The 17,326-nt window shown below is 41.3% G+C and overlaps 1 protein-coding gene across 4 annotated transcripts in view; it reads left to right on the top strand.

Annotated features, from left to right (window-relative positions):
* Window positions 1–10,266: 10,266 nt before the first annotated feature.
* Window positions 10,267–17,326, top strand: part of LOC109985143 (titin) — a 168,706-nt gene continuing 161,646 nt past the window's right edge. For all 4 annotated transcript variants that reach the window (XM_065962529.1, XM_065962527.1, XM_065962526.1 and 1 more), the window contains exons 1-4: window positions 10,267–10,478; window positions 14,451–14,559; window positions 15,635–15,838; window positions 16,580–16,867. In XM_065962529.1, the coding sequence (XP_065818601.1) occupies window positions 14,469–14,559; window positions 15,635–15,838; window positions 16,580–16,867 (583 nt within the window). In that variant the 5' untranslated portion in view covers window positions 10,267–10,478; window positions 14,451–14,468. The remainder of the gene's footprint in view (window positions 10,479–14,450; window positions 14,560–15,634; window positions 15,839–16,579; window positions 16,868–17,326) is intronic.

The following is a 17,326-nucleotide window of genomic DNA, read 5'->3' as shown; positions in this document are numbered from 1 at the left end:
GGACAGGAAACGCTCAGGGTACGAGTCCTCCATGTTGTCAGGGGTTGCTAATGGATCTGAATCTGAAGGCATCTTCTGTAATAAAGAAAAACAATCATGGAGTCAAATGTAAAGTATAATGAATTTTACTGTGATGTTTATGCTTCAGACCTGAAATAAGATCTGTCCCTAGGTTCTGCTAAACGTCAGGTTCTAAAGTTTGCTTTCAAAACAGGATAACTATTTAAGAGAAAAAACAAAATATAGAATAAGACATGATGAATCCAATAATATGACCAGCTTTATGAATTTATGTTTTAAGACAAGTGTTCCTGCCACTTTCTATTGAAGATTATTTTAAACTGTCATCACATGGGCCAGCTTGATAAATTAAACTAATGTTAAATATTCTCATATAATCATGACATAAACAGGGTTACAATTATTAACTTTTGCCAATGACTCAGCAGCAGCCAGGGATTTGAGCTAACAGGTGAAAACTGAAAAAGCAGAATCAATCTGAGAGGCAGAAATCAGAAGCTTGTATTTAATATACATAGAGTTTACATTAACTCAGTGTTAGACAGACTGTGGATTACTTAGTATGATTCTGTAATACTCCACCTTCTTATATCACTTTAAAGTGAGACAGCTCTTTGCCTGATAGAGTGATTCAATCTGGGACTTGTGTGTCTCGTACATGGAAGCCAAGTGTCCTCTCTCTTCAAGTCTGTGAGTCTATGGACAGGGACAGACAGATGAACTGGTTTATACTGGTTTTATCAGTGAGTCTATGGACAGGGACATACAGATGAGCAGAACTGATTTGTACTGGTTTTTGTTAGCCATGGAAACTTTTATTCCTGAAGTGCAAACACATCAACACATTTAGTTTAGACAAAACTCACTTTAGACACTAGGTGGCGGTATTGGGCTATTGTATAGGTTATTGATCAGTATTTGGGTCAGTTGTATGCCTGAAGCAAGTTCAATATCCAGGCTTTCTTTAAGAAAGCTGGTTCAGCAAAGCCAGAAGCCCCAGATAAAGATATCTGATAGCATGAGCCGATTATGAACTTTGTCTGTTAACTCAGGCGTTCTGCTTCAGGCTCTCAGTGAAGTTAATGTGGTAAAACAGGATACTGCAGCTGCAGATAAGGAATGACAGAAAAATCCTGCTGAAAATAATTGTGTTCAATCATACATTAATGTAATAATTTTACCACACACTGCACCACAGTGTCTCCTGTTGATTTCTAAACTTACAGATACTCACAGTTCAACTGTGAAACTTAAACAGTGAGTCAGTTGGATTCTTGTGCCTCATTAGAAATATGCAGAAGTAGCTTTAGTATTTAGCTAAAAAAAAAGTAAATTCAATGTACTGATTTGGTGTCGTGTGGTAATTACCCAATAAACGAATCAGACAGCCAATTTGTGTGCAGAACCTCACCGGAGCTGGAATCAGAGTCTGGACAGCTGTTTCCTTTGGGCACTGATTTCCTTGAAGACAGAAAGAAGAACAATTTAAACATGAACTTCTTGCAGAACCATAGAGGTTGTTAAAATTTTCTGCTAGTCTTCCTTACATTTTAGGAAGGATTATAAATTGTTACCAAAATTACTTTGATGCCGATAGCGGTTACAATAACACGGTCCAATCATATGAGAGATCATTTTACCTTTGAGTCCTATGTGAAGGCGTTCTCTTCAGAATCAGCACTGCAAAGACAAGATGATGGCGTCCACCTTCACAACCTTCTGCTTCAGTCTGGCTGCATCATGGTCATCTACAGGAACACCACAGAAATGCAATCAAAGTACTTCACTTTATTTATTAGAGGATGTACTGTATGCAAAGTAAAAATAAATTAGCTGTAATTCCTCAAAAAGATTTGAGACTGCTTTGTTATTTGAGAGCACAGATTGTTTCTTTTCCCTTCTCTCTGTTTGCCTGTACATGACCTTTTAGTGCTGTAAAAGATGCTACAGTAAATCCTGGACCAGCTGTGCGGATGGTGTGACTGTGTGGTAAAGCTTTGTTAAAGTTGTCACGCACATACTCATATGCCTTTGGAGAGTAAAAGTGCAGTGTGGTGGCAAACTGCTTATAAAATATAAAATAGTATTTTATTGGTGAGGTGCCCCAATCAAAGTGTCCTACAGAGTAGCAGCAGCTTTAGAGGGAGGAGACGAGCACATTATGGAGAGGAGCGCACCGGAGGGGGCGAGCTGGGGGAGAGACGCGAGACCTGAGGAAAAGGAAATCCCAGTTTAAAATATAATGTTGGTGAAAAGAGGGAAATAGGACGCCATAAATGTAAATGTTGAAATTCTTTTGAATGCAGAGGCTGTGAATGTTCAGTTTTCTTTGGCTAAGGCAACAATAGCCTGTAGTTTAATCATGGTGTTTCTCTTCGTTAACGATTATTGAAGCGAAATCAAAAAGAAATGCATGACATTTAAAACATATTAACATGTGTGGGGAAAAACGCGATCTTTATGCCTTCTTTTATTGTGCCTATGTCTCCTCCTAACTACAATAACAGCAGCATGTTGTGAGTAACACTGGTCTCCTGGGTTAACACCTTCCTTTCAAAGGTGTTAAATACAGATACAGTCACAATCACCGCAATGTTTGTCAGGTTTTGTCAATTTTTAGAACAATTTCTCTATGAGTGTCATTAAATTTACAATGTGATCAACTTGTGACTGTTGAATTGGTGTGCGTGGAAGACAATGCAGAATATTTATCATGTTTAAGCAGCATGATGCTCGGTTAATATTACATTACACCGCCGCAGGTTGTTGATGTTTGTGTTCACGTTTCGGTTAGTCTCTTAAATCAGTAACAGTTATATTAAATCAGATCTTACCTTTAGTTTTATCTGGATACATAGAGAAATATTCTACCCTCCTATATAGTACTTTGAATTTCAGCCCGCACGGTGAAAGTAAAACCTGTTACTCTCGGTATTGCCCACTTATCACTCAGACTGTAAACATGTACACATTAGTAATGATGCAGGCCAGATTACAATTATGTGACTTTGTTTTTGCCCTAGATACTTTTTTGAGACTTTACCAGACGTTTTTATTTTTGTTGTAAAATAACTGTACAGTCAATGAACCGCATCTATGAGCGGATTTTATATTACGATTCTTGGTTTTAAATACAATTTCAATCACAATAACGACATAACAATATCAAGAAACATAACATGTCAGTTATTAGGTTTGCTCATTTAATAAAATAGAATAAAAAGATAAATCATGCCGGATAAGTAACCTAGCTTTACAACATTTCAGCTAACCTTAGACTGCTTATGTGTTAACTAGCTAGATAACAACTTTAGCCAATGACACATGAATCACTTTTTTACTTACCGAAAAAAGATCCCTTAGATCCAACAGGTCGGTTAGAACAGTTTACTGCAGAACAACTCATTTTTCCAGCTCAAAAAAGACGAAAAAACTGAATGGAAAAATTCAATGGCGTCTCGGCTTTCCTTCACTACATAACGTTTGCTATTCACAAAGAGAGCTACGCAAGATCCGCGGCTGTCAATCATCGTCAAATATGACGTAAAATGTACACGTTTTTCAACCTCAAATAACTTATTTAAAACAAACTTCACAGAAAAATGAGCACTTGAACACAATGTAGTATGATAATAACTAATGATCACATCAGAGTTTAGATTTGGAAAAAAATTATGTGACGAGTATTTTAGCTTTACAGTTTGACCCACATCCCATCTGTTATCATTGAGGAGGCGGGGTTTATGACCTATACTGCAGCCAGTCAGTAGGGGGAGCTCTAAAAATAAAAGCTTCACTAGACCGGGGACCTTGTCCTGTCCATTATTTTTACAGTCTATGGTGTCAGGCCACAGCACAGTTTGCACTCGTTAAGGTTCATTGCAGATAATACCTGCTCACATGAATAAGTTGTCACAAACAAACAGAGTGTCTCAGGTATTTTAGTGTTAGGCATTATAAAATGATAACATGTTCCCAAACCAACAGACTTGAATTTATCCTTCAGCGTTGATCACTGCAGTCTGATCAGCTCCGTGTGGAGTTCACGTTTTTTAACTAAGTAAACTCAGTTAAACGACTTTTGATATGAGTCTGGCAGTCCGTTCTTCTACGTGTCCGCACTATCGTGATCTAACTCTGTCACTGACTTTTTATTTGCCTTGAATCTGTGCCATCTCCGTGCGCAATTCGAGAAAGTATTTTAGCGCTGCTCCACGGTTAAACCAACGGACCTCTGTATGATTGGACAGCCTGTGCGTGATATCGTTTTTGGATAAGAATGAATGTTCAGTAATATTTATATTTTTACAGTCTGATGAAAGCTGGTGATAAAGGTGCAACAGCAGGCTACTGCATTTAGAAGTGATGTCACGCTGAAACTTTTAGGTGATCAACACAACACGTTCACCTCTGGGTGACCTAAATATGAATCATCTGTAAATAAAATCAGTTATTATTAATTTTAATTTACTGTTTTTACAATAACCAGAGGTAAAATTAGTCGGGAGATGCATCAGGCTCAACGTCTGGATGTGTGGAGACGGTCTGGGCCATTATGCATGGCGGAGATGATTGTTTTTTATTTGCACGAGCTGCTCTTTGTGGCTCACTCCATAGGAAGCTTTGTTATCATTAGTAAAACTTTTGTTTTACATCAGTCAAGACAGGAGAAACTGGAAGTGTGGACAGAACTGAAGACGGTCAGGATGCGCGCGCAGTGAAGCGGTGTGACTGTCGTTAAGTCCCGTGGCTCTGATACAATTCTGGCAACTTGTGAGCAAATAAAAATAAAGAAATATCGCTCCTTCGATCTCTTTTGAAAACCTGCATTCTGTGTCACCTCTCTTAGGTGTTCAGCCTGTTTGCTGATTAGCGTAATGCAGGAGCAGCTCATGCGCTTGGCCACTCGTCTTTTTTATGATACTCTCTGCTGAGAAAATAGTTCAAAGTGCCCCGTTTAATTAATATTCGTATCATGATATCAACCTTTACGTTGCTCATTTTACATAGGTTTTAATACAATTCGGGGAAAATACGTATTACAAATATTTAATTTATAAAAAAATCTAAAAATATTTTTCAATACATTTCCTCCTTCTTCCCAAAACGTCTCGCGGGCCGTATGAAACCTGCTGTTGGGCCAGATACGCCCCGCGTGCCGTGTGTCTTACATCCCTGCTTTAGTAGGAACATAGATTAAATATATGAACCCCAAAAAGGGCATAATATGACCTCTTTAAAAATGGTAAAAAGTGTTTTTCTTTCACTTCAGGGTCTGTATTAAAAAATATCCTGAGAATCCTCTCAGAGAGTTCCTAACTTAGCTTAAAAAATCCTAGCAAGGACTTTTAGTTTAAGAGTGGTTTAGGAACATTCTCAGAGCAACTCTGAGCGAGGTAGAGACCTAAAATGTCGTCTTAGTGAGGAGGCGTGGTCGACCCCATTGCGACACATTTTTTCAGAAACTGTGATTGGTTAATCTATGAAATGAGTGTTTATTGAAGTTCCAGTGACTGCTGCTAGAGGGCGCTGATGGTCTCCCAGTGTAAATTCCAGTGTGTTTCTGGTTGCTGTGGGTGTCTGTGGACTCTCAGCAGGATTTAGTGTCCTGCAGCTGTCCCCTCTTTTGACACCTGAGTCGGCCAGCTGAGACGGTTGCAAAACCCCCGAAACATAGAGACAGATATGGATCAGCGGAGAGAACTAATCCAGACCCCTCTCTGCTCCTCACATAGCTCCCTCCATGCTGGGTTTTCTCTTTTATATGCATCCAATTTATTTGTATTTTTAATTATTTTTGAATTAAGTGTTTTGTTAATAAATGTCTTATATAAGATTACTCTTCTTTCTGCTCCTTTCCATTCAAGATTTGAGATTTGATGTTTGTATTTCCTTGTATTGTTTGGTCGACGAATGAAATAAATGTGCAAATAAGATAAAATAAATATGTACAGTTACACAGGAAACAAGAATCAACTCAACACGACAACAACCGTGAGCTGAATCTCAACTTCTTGGTCAACACGTTGCCCGGACAATGTTCAACCAACAATTCAGTCTTCAAACCATCAGATCTTTCATGAGATCAGTCGGAGTAAATTTATATTTCTACTTTTTTAACTCAAAACCCTAAAGAATCAGAATCGCTTTATTAATCCCAGGAAGGAATTTCAGTAAATGATGATCATGGTTCGATCCCACAGTCACCAAGATTCAATCATCATTTTTATCACTTACTCTGCTAATGAAATATTATTAACGTATTAATGGGATTAATTATTGAGAAAGGAAAGCGGTGCACAAAGCATTCATGAAAGGACTTTCATTAATTCCACAAGTCCAGTTTGTTACACGGACGGTAAGTTTACACAGTTTTTCACATGATGTGGAACCTCACATAATCCTCATCTCCTGTATTACTCTCCCATAAATCACTACAGCTGATGCTACTATTACACAGGTCTTTTCTATTATAGTTAGCCTGTTTCTCTTCCTGTCTCTATATTTACTTTATTTACTTCATGTGCCTTAATGAGATGAGATGAGATTCAACTTTATTGTCATTACACATATACAAGTATAGAGTAACGAAATGAGGTTTGGCATCTCATCAGAAGTGCAAATAAGCAGAAAGTGCAAGAGTCTGTGCTATGTACAGTAATTACAAAATTTACAGATGTAGACTAAAAAAAGTAAATTATTAGGTATATATGGATGGCTGGATTAATGGGATGCTATAAATATAAATAATGCTATAAATATAAGTGTATACTTAGGATTATAATATACAGATTAAGGTGCAGTGAGCATGCTATACTAATAATATACAGATTAAGATGCAGTGAGCATGCTATACTAGTTTACAGATAATATAAAGAATATGGACATAATATGAACATACTATAATACAATAATACAGATGGATGAGAGATGTGTGTGTGTGACCAGGAGGAGTGGTGGGGGGATGACGGGTGTGAGGTGATATGCAGGGGAAAGGGGGGGGGGGGGTCAGCAGGGTGCGGAGAGAGAGAGGGAGAGAGAGACAGAGACAGAGTTCAGAGTTCGGGGGGTACAGTTCAGTAGAGAAACAGCTCTGGGGAAAAAGCTGTTCCTCAGTCTGCTGGTTCTGGTCCGGAGGCTTCTGAAGCGCCTGCCGGAGGGCAGGAGGGTAAACAGTCTGTGGGCAGGGTGGGAGGAGTCTTTAAGGATGCCGTGAGCTCGCCGCAGACAGCGTTTTCTTTGGACATCCTCAATGGCAGGAAGTGGACACCTTGTGATGCGCTGGGCGGTTTTTACCACCCGCTGTAGCGCCTTACGGTCTGTGACAGAGATGTGGCTGAACGAACCAAATCATTGATGAAATGTGAAAACATGCCATAAAGTAATAAAGACTTCTATTTCTGTGATTGAGACCTCAGAGACTGTTTTTGTCTTTCTATTTATTTGAGTGTTTTGCTTTAATTTCATTGTGTTTGGACTCTTTAATGAAGTCATGCTTTGTCTGTGCTTGGGTGCTGTATTGTGACGACCCTCCGGGTTGCTGTAGTAAACTATGGGGGAAGGGAGGACGATGATGTCCCCACCAGGGTATGGACCGGGCCATTGTGGCCACTGGGGCTCAGCTGGTTAATGTTATAGGGAAGCATCCCGACGGTTTGTGTCAGGATGGGAGTTTGGAAACTGTTGATCGTGTTTTATTTTGTGTAAAAGAAACAGACATGACAAACAACAATTATTAAGAGAATAATCAGATCTGTGTTTCTCTTCTGTCTCTTCAAAATCCATCGTTTCCTCTGACGTGGAGTTCCAAACTGTTGGCAGAACGATCATTAACTCACCTGTAAAGGACCATTATATACCTAAAAATATTAGATGGACTAGAAACTCTACCTGTAGAGAGCAGCATCACAATGTCTCAGTGCACAGCCTGCTGGAATTCAATTAAGTTTTTGGATTCTAGAGTTCATCTCCATGGTGACATTCAAGGAAAATCAGAAAGAATGAAATGATGTTGGATGCTGCAAATACATTTCTGGACATTGTGGACATCACTGGAGTGGAGTTGGCTACGACTCTAAAGGAAAGCCTAGGACAAGCTCTGATGAGGGGGAGGGGCAGGGGGTGGCGTTGTTGTTGTTACACTTCTGCCGTTAGCTCTTAGCTTAGTGCTGCAAATGTGCTCTGAGTGATGGCAGATGTATGAAGGTCCTGAGACAGCCGCAGACAGCAGATATGGTTTTTATTTCAGAGTATTGACTTTTTATTTTCTGGGCTGATGTTCAAACGATTAAAGAAAAATAATCAAAACCAATAACTTAAGTAATTCAGTTTCCAGATGCATTCAGTTTCAAATGCTCTGTTAAAAAGGATAAGGATGTCTGTTCATACTTCAGCGTAGGTTACATGTCAGTAGTGGAACGGGGAGATAACTGGCCCATCAGTGACATAATATTAAGATGTGACCTCTGTAGGCCTCTGAATCCCTCTCTGTGGCAGCACAAGACGTCTCATCATCGTCCTCTTCATCCTGTTGACATGTTGTGTTTCAGCAAGCTTTACTATTTGGTATCATCTCTGGAGTATTGAATTTCCTAGTTACAGCTGCAAGGAGGCAGAGAACACCATCAGCCTGTCGGGGGAAATGGCCATGCCTACATTGATTGATCATCCATTTTAATTTGTCTATGCCAAATCACAATTAAAGTTATTTAATCACACTTTCCATGTATTGAAGTAGGTACTCTATATTTCTTACATCTTATGAATCCACTTGTGTCCTGTGGGTTTCATGGCACAGATGAGCTTTCCCCAGAAATTCATCTGCCACCCTAACACCCCCTGTGTGTATGCTCAGCTCCTCTACCTCTGTCAGGGGTGCTGGTCCTCTGTCAGAGGTGCTGGTCCTGGTCCTATGTCAGAGGTACTGGTTCTGGTCCTCTGTCAGAAGTACTGGTTCTGGTCACTCTGTCAGAGGGGCTGCTTCTGGTCCTCTGTCAGAGGTGTTGGTTCTGGTCCTCTACCCGTGTATGGACCTCTGCCTTCTTTCTGTTGGCTAAGTAGAACTCAAATAAAAATGTTTCAGGCCTAATAAACTCAACAGTTCACAGATGAGGACATGTATGTGTGGAAGCTTTAGGATGGGGAAAAGGATAAAGCATTAAATATCAGATATGTTTAAAGTCAGTCCCACTCTGTACCCCACTACAGTGCCCACGTTTATAACGCCCTACAAACGCTGAACTGGTCTGGTCTGATGCTCATAATTCATTATAAAAATTAGATTCTTCTTCTTGAATCTGTCTTTAAGCCTGATGTTAAACCAGTTCTGTAAGTCTGCAGAAAGAGAGTCTAGCCGGTGTGGGGGAGGGGTCAGCAGCTGGTCGATTATCTAACCTGAAAATTAACCACACTTTGTTCCCTTTTAATGTTTTTAATATTTCAATATAAAGACGTTTGACTCGAGAGTTTATCGATGTCAGAATGATTCTTACTTCCTGTTTCCTCCTGCAGATCAGATCACCGGATGATGGATGATTGACAGCTGAGTGGCAGTTACCAAACCTTGTTACCAAAGCATGACACACACACACACACACACACACACACACACACACACACACACACACACACACACACACAGACACACACACACACACACACACACACAAACACGCACACACACACACACACACACACACACACACACACACACACACACACACACAACACACACACACACACACACACACACACACACACACACACACACACAGGCTGCATAAATCATGATTAAATGCCTACCCTAACCCTAAAAAGAAGAAGTGTGTAAACAGTGTGTGTGTTATAACAGCAGGCTGCTGAGGTGTGTGTTGGGAGTGGGTTTGAAGGGGGGGGGGGGGGGGTCGTGTGTTTGAGTGACAGGGACAGCCTCTGCCTCCTTTTGGTCAGCAGCTATTAACCACTTCCTCTCTGTTTCTATGTAATCACTGATTTTGATCTGTTTTCTCTCCCCCGGCATTCTGACATGAGATGTTAAATCTTTCGATCGCTGTCGTCAAATCTAAGCTGCTTCTGCACTGACGGAGGTCTAACAGGGTGGAGGTGGCATACATGGCTGCCATGTCCCATCATGCCCCCCTGGGTGTCCCGGCAGCCAATGGGGAGGCTGCTTTGGGTGGTGATGCAGGTTGTCCCCCCTGGTATAAAGAGGTTCAGCGCCGTGTGGGCCCTCCTGAGCAGTTGGAGCATTCCCAGCCTCGCCTCGGGTGGAGGGATTGCACGGAGGGAAAACAAAACTACACGGCCACACTGTGTAGTTTTGTTTTGTTCGAGGGGGGATATTTGGAGGCTCGACCGTTCTCATCTTGGATTTTCTGGAAACACTTTTCTGCATAAGGAAACTAGTTTGAATCCGCTGGGCTCCGTCCCATCAGTCCGAGGCACTCTTGTGGAAACAAGTGAGTAACTTCCCCGTATGTGCACACTGAGCAGACTAATGTGGTTTACGGGGATATGGGTCGGATGGAGGTTTCTGGTTCGTTTCATGGTGTTTCTGTGTTAGTTTGACTTGTTTCTGGTTGGATTTGGACGCAGCCTCATGCAGCAGACTGCAGTGATCCGAGGAAGGCCAAGAATAGCCGCTGATAGCATGCGAGAGGCCTGTCAGCTGGGCGGCTGATGGCTTTTTAAGGGAATCAGCAGCAGGGCTATCACTTCACCTCCAGCTATGTGCCACATGGTGGCTGTCAATCAAACCGCCCCGGGTCAGGGTGGGGAGGGGAGGGGGGGTATTTTTGGCGACTGCCATATCAGTCGCTCTGATTCTGATCTGTAAATATCAGCTGATTTGTTCGCTTTGTTCCGTCCTGTTGGCTGATTTCTGAGGTTCACGTTGTTATTGGTTGTTATTGCTCGGTGTTCGATCGTGTCGACAGTCGATGTCTGCAGTGAGAAACTTCTCACCTCCAATCAGCTGACAGAGCTGAAAAAAACCCCAGCTGTCCTGATCCTACTGTCTGTGTTCAAGGAACACAAAAAAAAATCTGACTTTAAATATGTGAGAATGGAAACGTTTGAAATAATTACAGTTCATTTTGAAATAAAACTTTAAAAACCTTCCAGAGGTTTGAAGTATCTCATGAATCACTTTTATCTTTAGTGAGTTCACGGCTGTTTCCTGCTTGCCGCTGCTTTAGCTGAGATTGTATTCCTAATAATAATATGTTTGATTTATAACAACATCACCATGAATAAAATGTCATTTTGAGGATCTTTTAGATTTTTATTTTCCTGATCTTGTTTTCTGAATATTTTGATGTTTAGGTTTTTGTTCCCTGTCGGGTATTTAAGTTAAGAAGTTATTTCTGCTGCTTCAGGCATCGTGTGTAGTGTTCAATGGATCCTGATAATAATTATTTATTTATTTACTTATTTATTTATTTATTCGTGTTGAAAACGTTTCTTGCAGGCTGACGTCGATGACACAGTTAATAAATAAATGTCTTTAATGTTCAGTCTTTTTGATAAGGAATGTTTAATAATCAGGTTCATGTTCATCCAATCACAGATCAGCCTCACTGATGACATCATCGATGAGGTCACTTCATTCAAAGAGTTTAAAAAGTCAAAGTCGTTTAAACCGTTTAATGTGAAAATAAAGAATGCTGTGATGTACAATAAATAAAGTTTAGATTTGATTATTTTTTAAAAACCGTAAATAATAATTTTAACGTAAAAACTTTAAAAATAAAACTTAAAAATAATTTAATTTACTGTTATTATGTGACCTTTGACCTCCAGCTCTTTAATCACTCGATGACGATGCCCACTTTATAAAAACTTTTAAATATCACCTTATCATCCAGAGGAAGCACAGTCCTTTCAGAATAAAAGCCTGTGGAGACCACATGTTGATCATTTGATTTTCACTCAAATATTTGATCTTAAAATGTATTTGACTTTAAGTCAACGTTTACATTTTAAGCTTTCAGTAAACATAATCGATCCGCTGAAAAGAAGACAAACTTTCATTTTTCTTTAAATCATTTTCAGACTTTTTCAAAATAAAAGAAATAAATGTTTCAAACTTTTCGTCTGAGAAAAGTCTGTCAGGGAAAGTTTAAATGTATCTCCTCGTGTTTAAATTTTTTATGTTTCTGTTTACTGTTCAAAGTCTCAGATTCAGGATCAGAGGGATGGTGTTAACGTAAAGGGGGGAGGGGGGGTTAATTAATCTGTTTAAAGCCCCTTAACCTCCCCTTAACGATTATTAACGTTAGTTAACAAATAAAACGTCCGTCTCACGCTGAACATGTTTTTATCGTCTGTTCCTGCATCGCGCTTAGGTTGCCCCCTGCTGGTAATTTATGATAAACAAACAAACAAATAAACAAAAACATAAATAAACTCTGACACGTTCAGGAATCGTTGCTCTGAGCAGCTGTGAGCTGTTAAACTGAGTCGGCTAAATTTAGAACCTGGTTTAAGGAGGAGGGGGGCTCGGGGGGGGGGGTGGAGGGGGGGGGGGCTCGGGGGAGGGACTCTTGGTCTATTCCACGTTTATACTGAGGTCACAGCAAGGTCACACATAACAGAGTTTAATTAATTAACGGTTATGAATCATTGATGGTCAGTCCGCGTTAATGTTTCTCAGATTTTTTGTTTTATTTTGTAAATAAAATAATTGTCTTTATTTCCTCGTCTTCTGATTTTCACTTCAGCATTTTGAAATCATCACGTTCAGTTTGAGTTGGTTTGTTACAAAACTCTCAGCACATGAAGCTCATTCAGCTCCCTGATGATGACTCCAACACGCGGCTGACCTCCAGCTGCTGCTGTCCGTCAGCGTCCTCTGCCCACCAACAGGCCCCGCCCACTGACATTTATAGCTGCGCTCTGGTTAGTGAGACTCAAACCTGCTGAGAGAAGCTGCAGCAGACACTTCATCTCTAAGCTCGCTTTAAATCTGAACACCAATAAAAACCTGAACAGGAGCATCCAAACTTTAGCAGTTAGCCTCTTCCTTATCTTCTTCTTCTGCTTCTTCTTCTCCGCTCAGACATGCAAACAGATCCAGAACATGTGGCGATGTCGATGTTCAGATACATACTGTTGCTTGTTTTACATTTTAGTTTCTCTCTGTTGTTTCAGACGCCACAAAGAAACACGTTTAAGGTCCATATGTGGTTCTACAGATCCAAAATCATTGTGGCTCCTCCTGTGCTGCGTTCATGCTCACTCTCAAACTCCGGACACATCAGATCCCGGCTTTAGAGACCAAAATAACCACATGAGTCAACGATGTTTCAAATCAAACACGTTGACCCCTCAGCGTTTTCTGCCCCATGAACATCAGCCTGATTCCTAAACTGTAAAAAAGAAACAGTTGATTCGACGTCTCGTTTCCCCTCTTAAGCTCGGATGTGGTTTTGCCGAGGCGGCTAACTAGCTGGAGAAAGCTAAAGAAAGAACGGTGTTGTGGTGATGGTGGTCGATGTTTTAGAGACTGGATAGAAGAATAGGAAGCTTCAGCCAGCTTTGATTTTGGCCTTTTTTAACGTAGCCATCTTTGCGTTTTGGAGCGACGTGATATTTGGACGAGAGGGTGGAGCTTGGGAGGAGCGATGTGTTCTGTACTAACAGAAAGGTTATCAACGAACGGTAGCTGTAATGAGCTGTGATATTTATTTGGGTGCCAAGTCTTTGTGTCTGTAAGAACACCTGAACAAGGGATTTTTTCAGGTTACGTTGGAGATGATGGGTCAATCACAGGTAGCCCCACCCTGACTCCTCCCCCTCTGCCTGATCTCTTTGACTCTAGATGAGATCATCATTTCCATAAATCATCGCCGTCTTTATGTTTGGATTCAAAAGTGACCATATTTGACGAAGTGGGTGGAGCCTTAGAGGAGAGAGGCAGCTCCACCCATCTCTCCAAATATGGTCACTTCCTTTGACAAAACTAAAACATAGACAAATCATGAAAGGGACCACAATCAACTCAATGAACATCATGCTGTTTTGAAGAAGACTTGAAACTCCAGACTGAGGAGATAACCTTGTTAGGGAAATGTTTGCTGAGGGAATAACATTTCATCATAGACTTCTAGGGAGTCTTTAATCTGCATCTCTAAGAGCTGAAGAGTGTGTCGAGTGAAATAATTCCTGATTCTGTTGTTTCTCTAAGTGATGGGATGGTTTTAAAATATGAATACGGTCATGATGAGAGGACGTGTTTCACGGCTCGGTAAAGCAGCACTCTGGCAGTGGTTGACAGACGGAGACATTTGGTCGTCTATTTCAGGAGAGAGGGATCATGGGACAGCAGCGTCCTCTTTCTGTCCTGTTCCTAAAGCAGACCCTGTGTCTCCTCCTGCTGTTTAATGTGCTGACTAACCTCTTAACTCTGTGTTATCTCTGTTTGTGTGCAGGGTGCCGCCGCCGCCATCATGTCAACACAAGCACCAACGTTCACACAGCCGCTGCAGAGCGTCGTGGCACTAGAGGGTAGTGCCGCGACGTTCGAGGCTCAAGTTAGTGGTAAGGAAATCCTCCGTTCATTTTTCTGTTTTATTTCATTTTTTTTAATCCTTTCAGCAGAGGTCTGACCTGGTTACTTATTTTCATTTGTATTCTTTGATATGTTCAGTTGAAATAGTCCATCTTCAGATTCTGATTGTTTAGAAAGAACTCGAGCTGTCAGCTTTAGTGCGATAAAGGTTCTAAATTTTTAAAAAACAGCAGAGTACTAAACAACGACATACAAGTAAAATATAAACATATACATGCATACATATAAATTCTATGCTAATGATGAAACATTGGTATTACAATTGATAAGTTCACCATCAGTATTCATATTTCAATATAATATATAAAAAACATTAAGAACCTTGTCATTTCAAAATATGAATGTTCGAAAAAAAAGGTCAAAGAACAAAAACCGTAACGTAATGCTTGCAGACATAACGACCCTGACACTTTATATTTAAAGCTGGATCAGCAACATTCAGTCATGTACTAGTATACGAGTGAGTGCTGTCAGACGGGGCCCCTATAAGGAGGTTTCCTACTGTCACTGTTAACTTAGCACATTTTTGAGACACTGCTGTGGTTCAAAGTTTTTCAGCCCTTGGGGGCCCCCTACTGGCCTGGGTCCCCTAGCAGTTGCCTGCCTTGCATGTTGACAAGCAGCGCCTCTGATTGCATGCTTCTATAAGTCCCTTCCCACTTCCTGTTTCTGGGCTTTACTTCCTGTCCTAACCTTCCATCTACCAGAAGGACCTTACTGAATTTCAAAATAAAAGCACACAGCAAGTGAAGTACTCTCAGCGTTTTCTAATTAATGCATTAATTTCAGACCTTAAATAATCATGATTACATTAACGAGTCTATATTTTTGCTTGTTGAATGACCAGCCTGTTTTATTGAGACACTTCTGCACTGATTCTGATATGTTACCTGTATCCAGGTGAAACCATTCAGCCAATCAGACGTGTTCACTAAGCAGCTGTTTGAACTCCAGGAAACATGAAAACAAACAGAGTTCTGAGTTTATCGTGAAAACTTTTTGTTCTCTAACACCCGGCCCGTCCGGTTCTTCTCTCGTCTGTAGGTTCTCCAGTTCCTGAAGTGAGCTGGTTTCGTGATGGCCAGGTTCTTTCCGCCGCCGCTTTGCCCGGCATTCAAATCTCGTTCAGCGACAGCCGCGCTGTTCTGAGGATCCCTGCTGTGACCGCCGCACACAGTGGGAGATTTTCTGTCAGAGCAACCAACGGAGCTGGACAAGCAACGAGCACCGCTGAACTCCTCGTTACAGGTGAGAGCAACGTCAGACTTAGATCAGAGACGTTACAGGTGAGAGCGACGTCAGAGTTCGATCAAAGACGTTACAGGTGAGAGCTACGCCAGACTTAGATCAGAGACGTTACAGGTGAGAGCTACGCCAGATTTAGATCGGAGACGTTACAGGTGAGAGCGACACCATAGTTAGATCGGAGACGTTACAGATGAGAGTGACGTCAGAGTTAGATCAGAAACGTTACAGGTGAGAGCGATGTCAGACTAAGATCAGCAACAGGTAATGAAAACTCCTGACCCCAGGGAGAAAGTCCAACCTCCCCAGATTAATTGCCTTCTGACTTTGATGGCATATTAGAGAAAGTGCAGATACAAGACTAGATGTTTACCTGCAGGGTCATAGTTTGAAGAATTAGTACCACCACCACCAAGCTGCCAAATTTAAGAGAAAGAATGGGCTGATACCTGTGTGTCATCAGCATAGAAAGGATTAAAGAATTAAGGCTGATTGTCAAAATAGAGAAAGCAAATCAAACGATTGGGGATAAGATGGAGCAATGGTGGGTCATGCAGGTGAATAATGCACCAAAAGTGTCCAGTATGATACGAACATTATAATTTCAAGCCAAAGAAGACTATGACGTCCTTGTTGCAGAGTCTAAACCATGACTGGAATTTATGAAAAATGCTCTTGGTAACTTGAAAGAAAGAGGAGGTACCTTTAAGGCATATTGAAATGTGTCCATGCTTTTCTCTGCAGCCGAGACAGCGCCCCCTAGCTTCCTCCAGAGACTGCAGAGCTCCACAGTGAGACAGGGCAGCCAGGTGAGGCTGGACGTCCGTGTGACAGGAATCCCAACACCTGTGGTGAAGTTCTTCAGAGAGGGAGCCGAGATCCAGAGCTCAGCCGACTTCAGAATCCTTCAAGAAGGAGACCTGTACACTCTGCTGATCGCTGAGGCTTTTCCAGAGGATTCTGGGACTTATTCTGCGACCGCCACCAACAGCAGCGGACGAGCCACCTCCACCGCTGAGCTGCAGGTTCAGGGTGAGGACGGCAAACTATTTTTAGCTTTCATAACGTAGAGAGCCGTACAGAAACTGAAGTGTAAAGATAATTTATATGTGTGAGACGCTTCAACTGGATTATCCGACATAAGGAGTCCATGAGGTGTTTAGCCTAGCTTAGCACGTCGACCTCCTGGCTGCGTTCGTCACTGATGACTACTCAGGCCGCCATAGCGTACAGAAAGTGAGGGGAGACTGTGAGCCTCGCTCAGTCAAAGGCTGAGTCTGCTCACTATATAGTAGCACCATCTTATAGAGCTGTCTGAATTCTGAGTGTGCACACCCTTTTTATTGTGCACTCATTGTGAAAAGTATTGTACAACTGATGGTCACTATCCAAGAAATATATACCATCATGCGTTGCGGTTATAAGGTTTTTGCAAGCAGAAAGTGACGTTGTTTACCATTAATATTGATCCTAGCCACGGTAAGCTGCACG

Source organism: Labrus bergylta, chromosome 13 (assembly GCF_963930695.1).
Source record: "Labrus bergylta chromosome 13, fLabBer1.1, whole genome shotgun sequence".
Lineage (NCBI taxonomy): Eukaryota > Metazoa > Chordata > Actinopteri > Labriformes > Labridae > Labrus > Labrus bergylta.
This window is presented reverse-complemented; position numbering and strand designations above follow the sequence as displayed.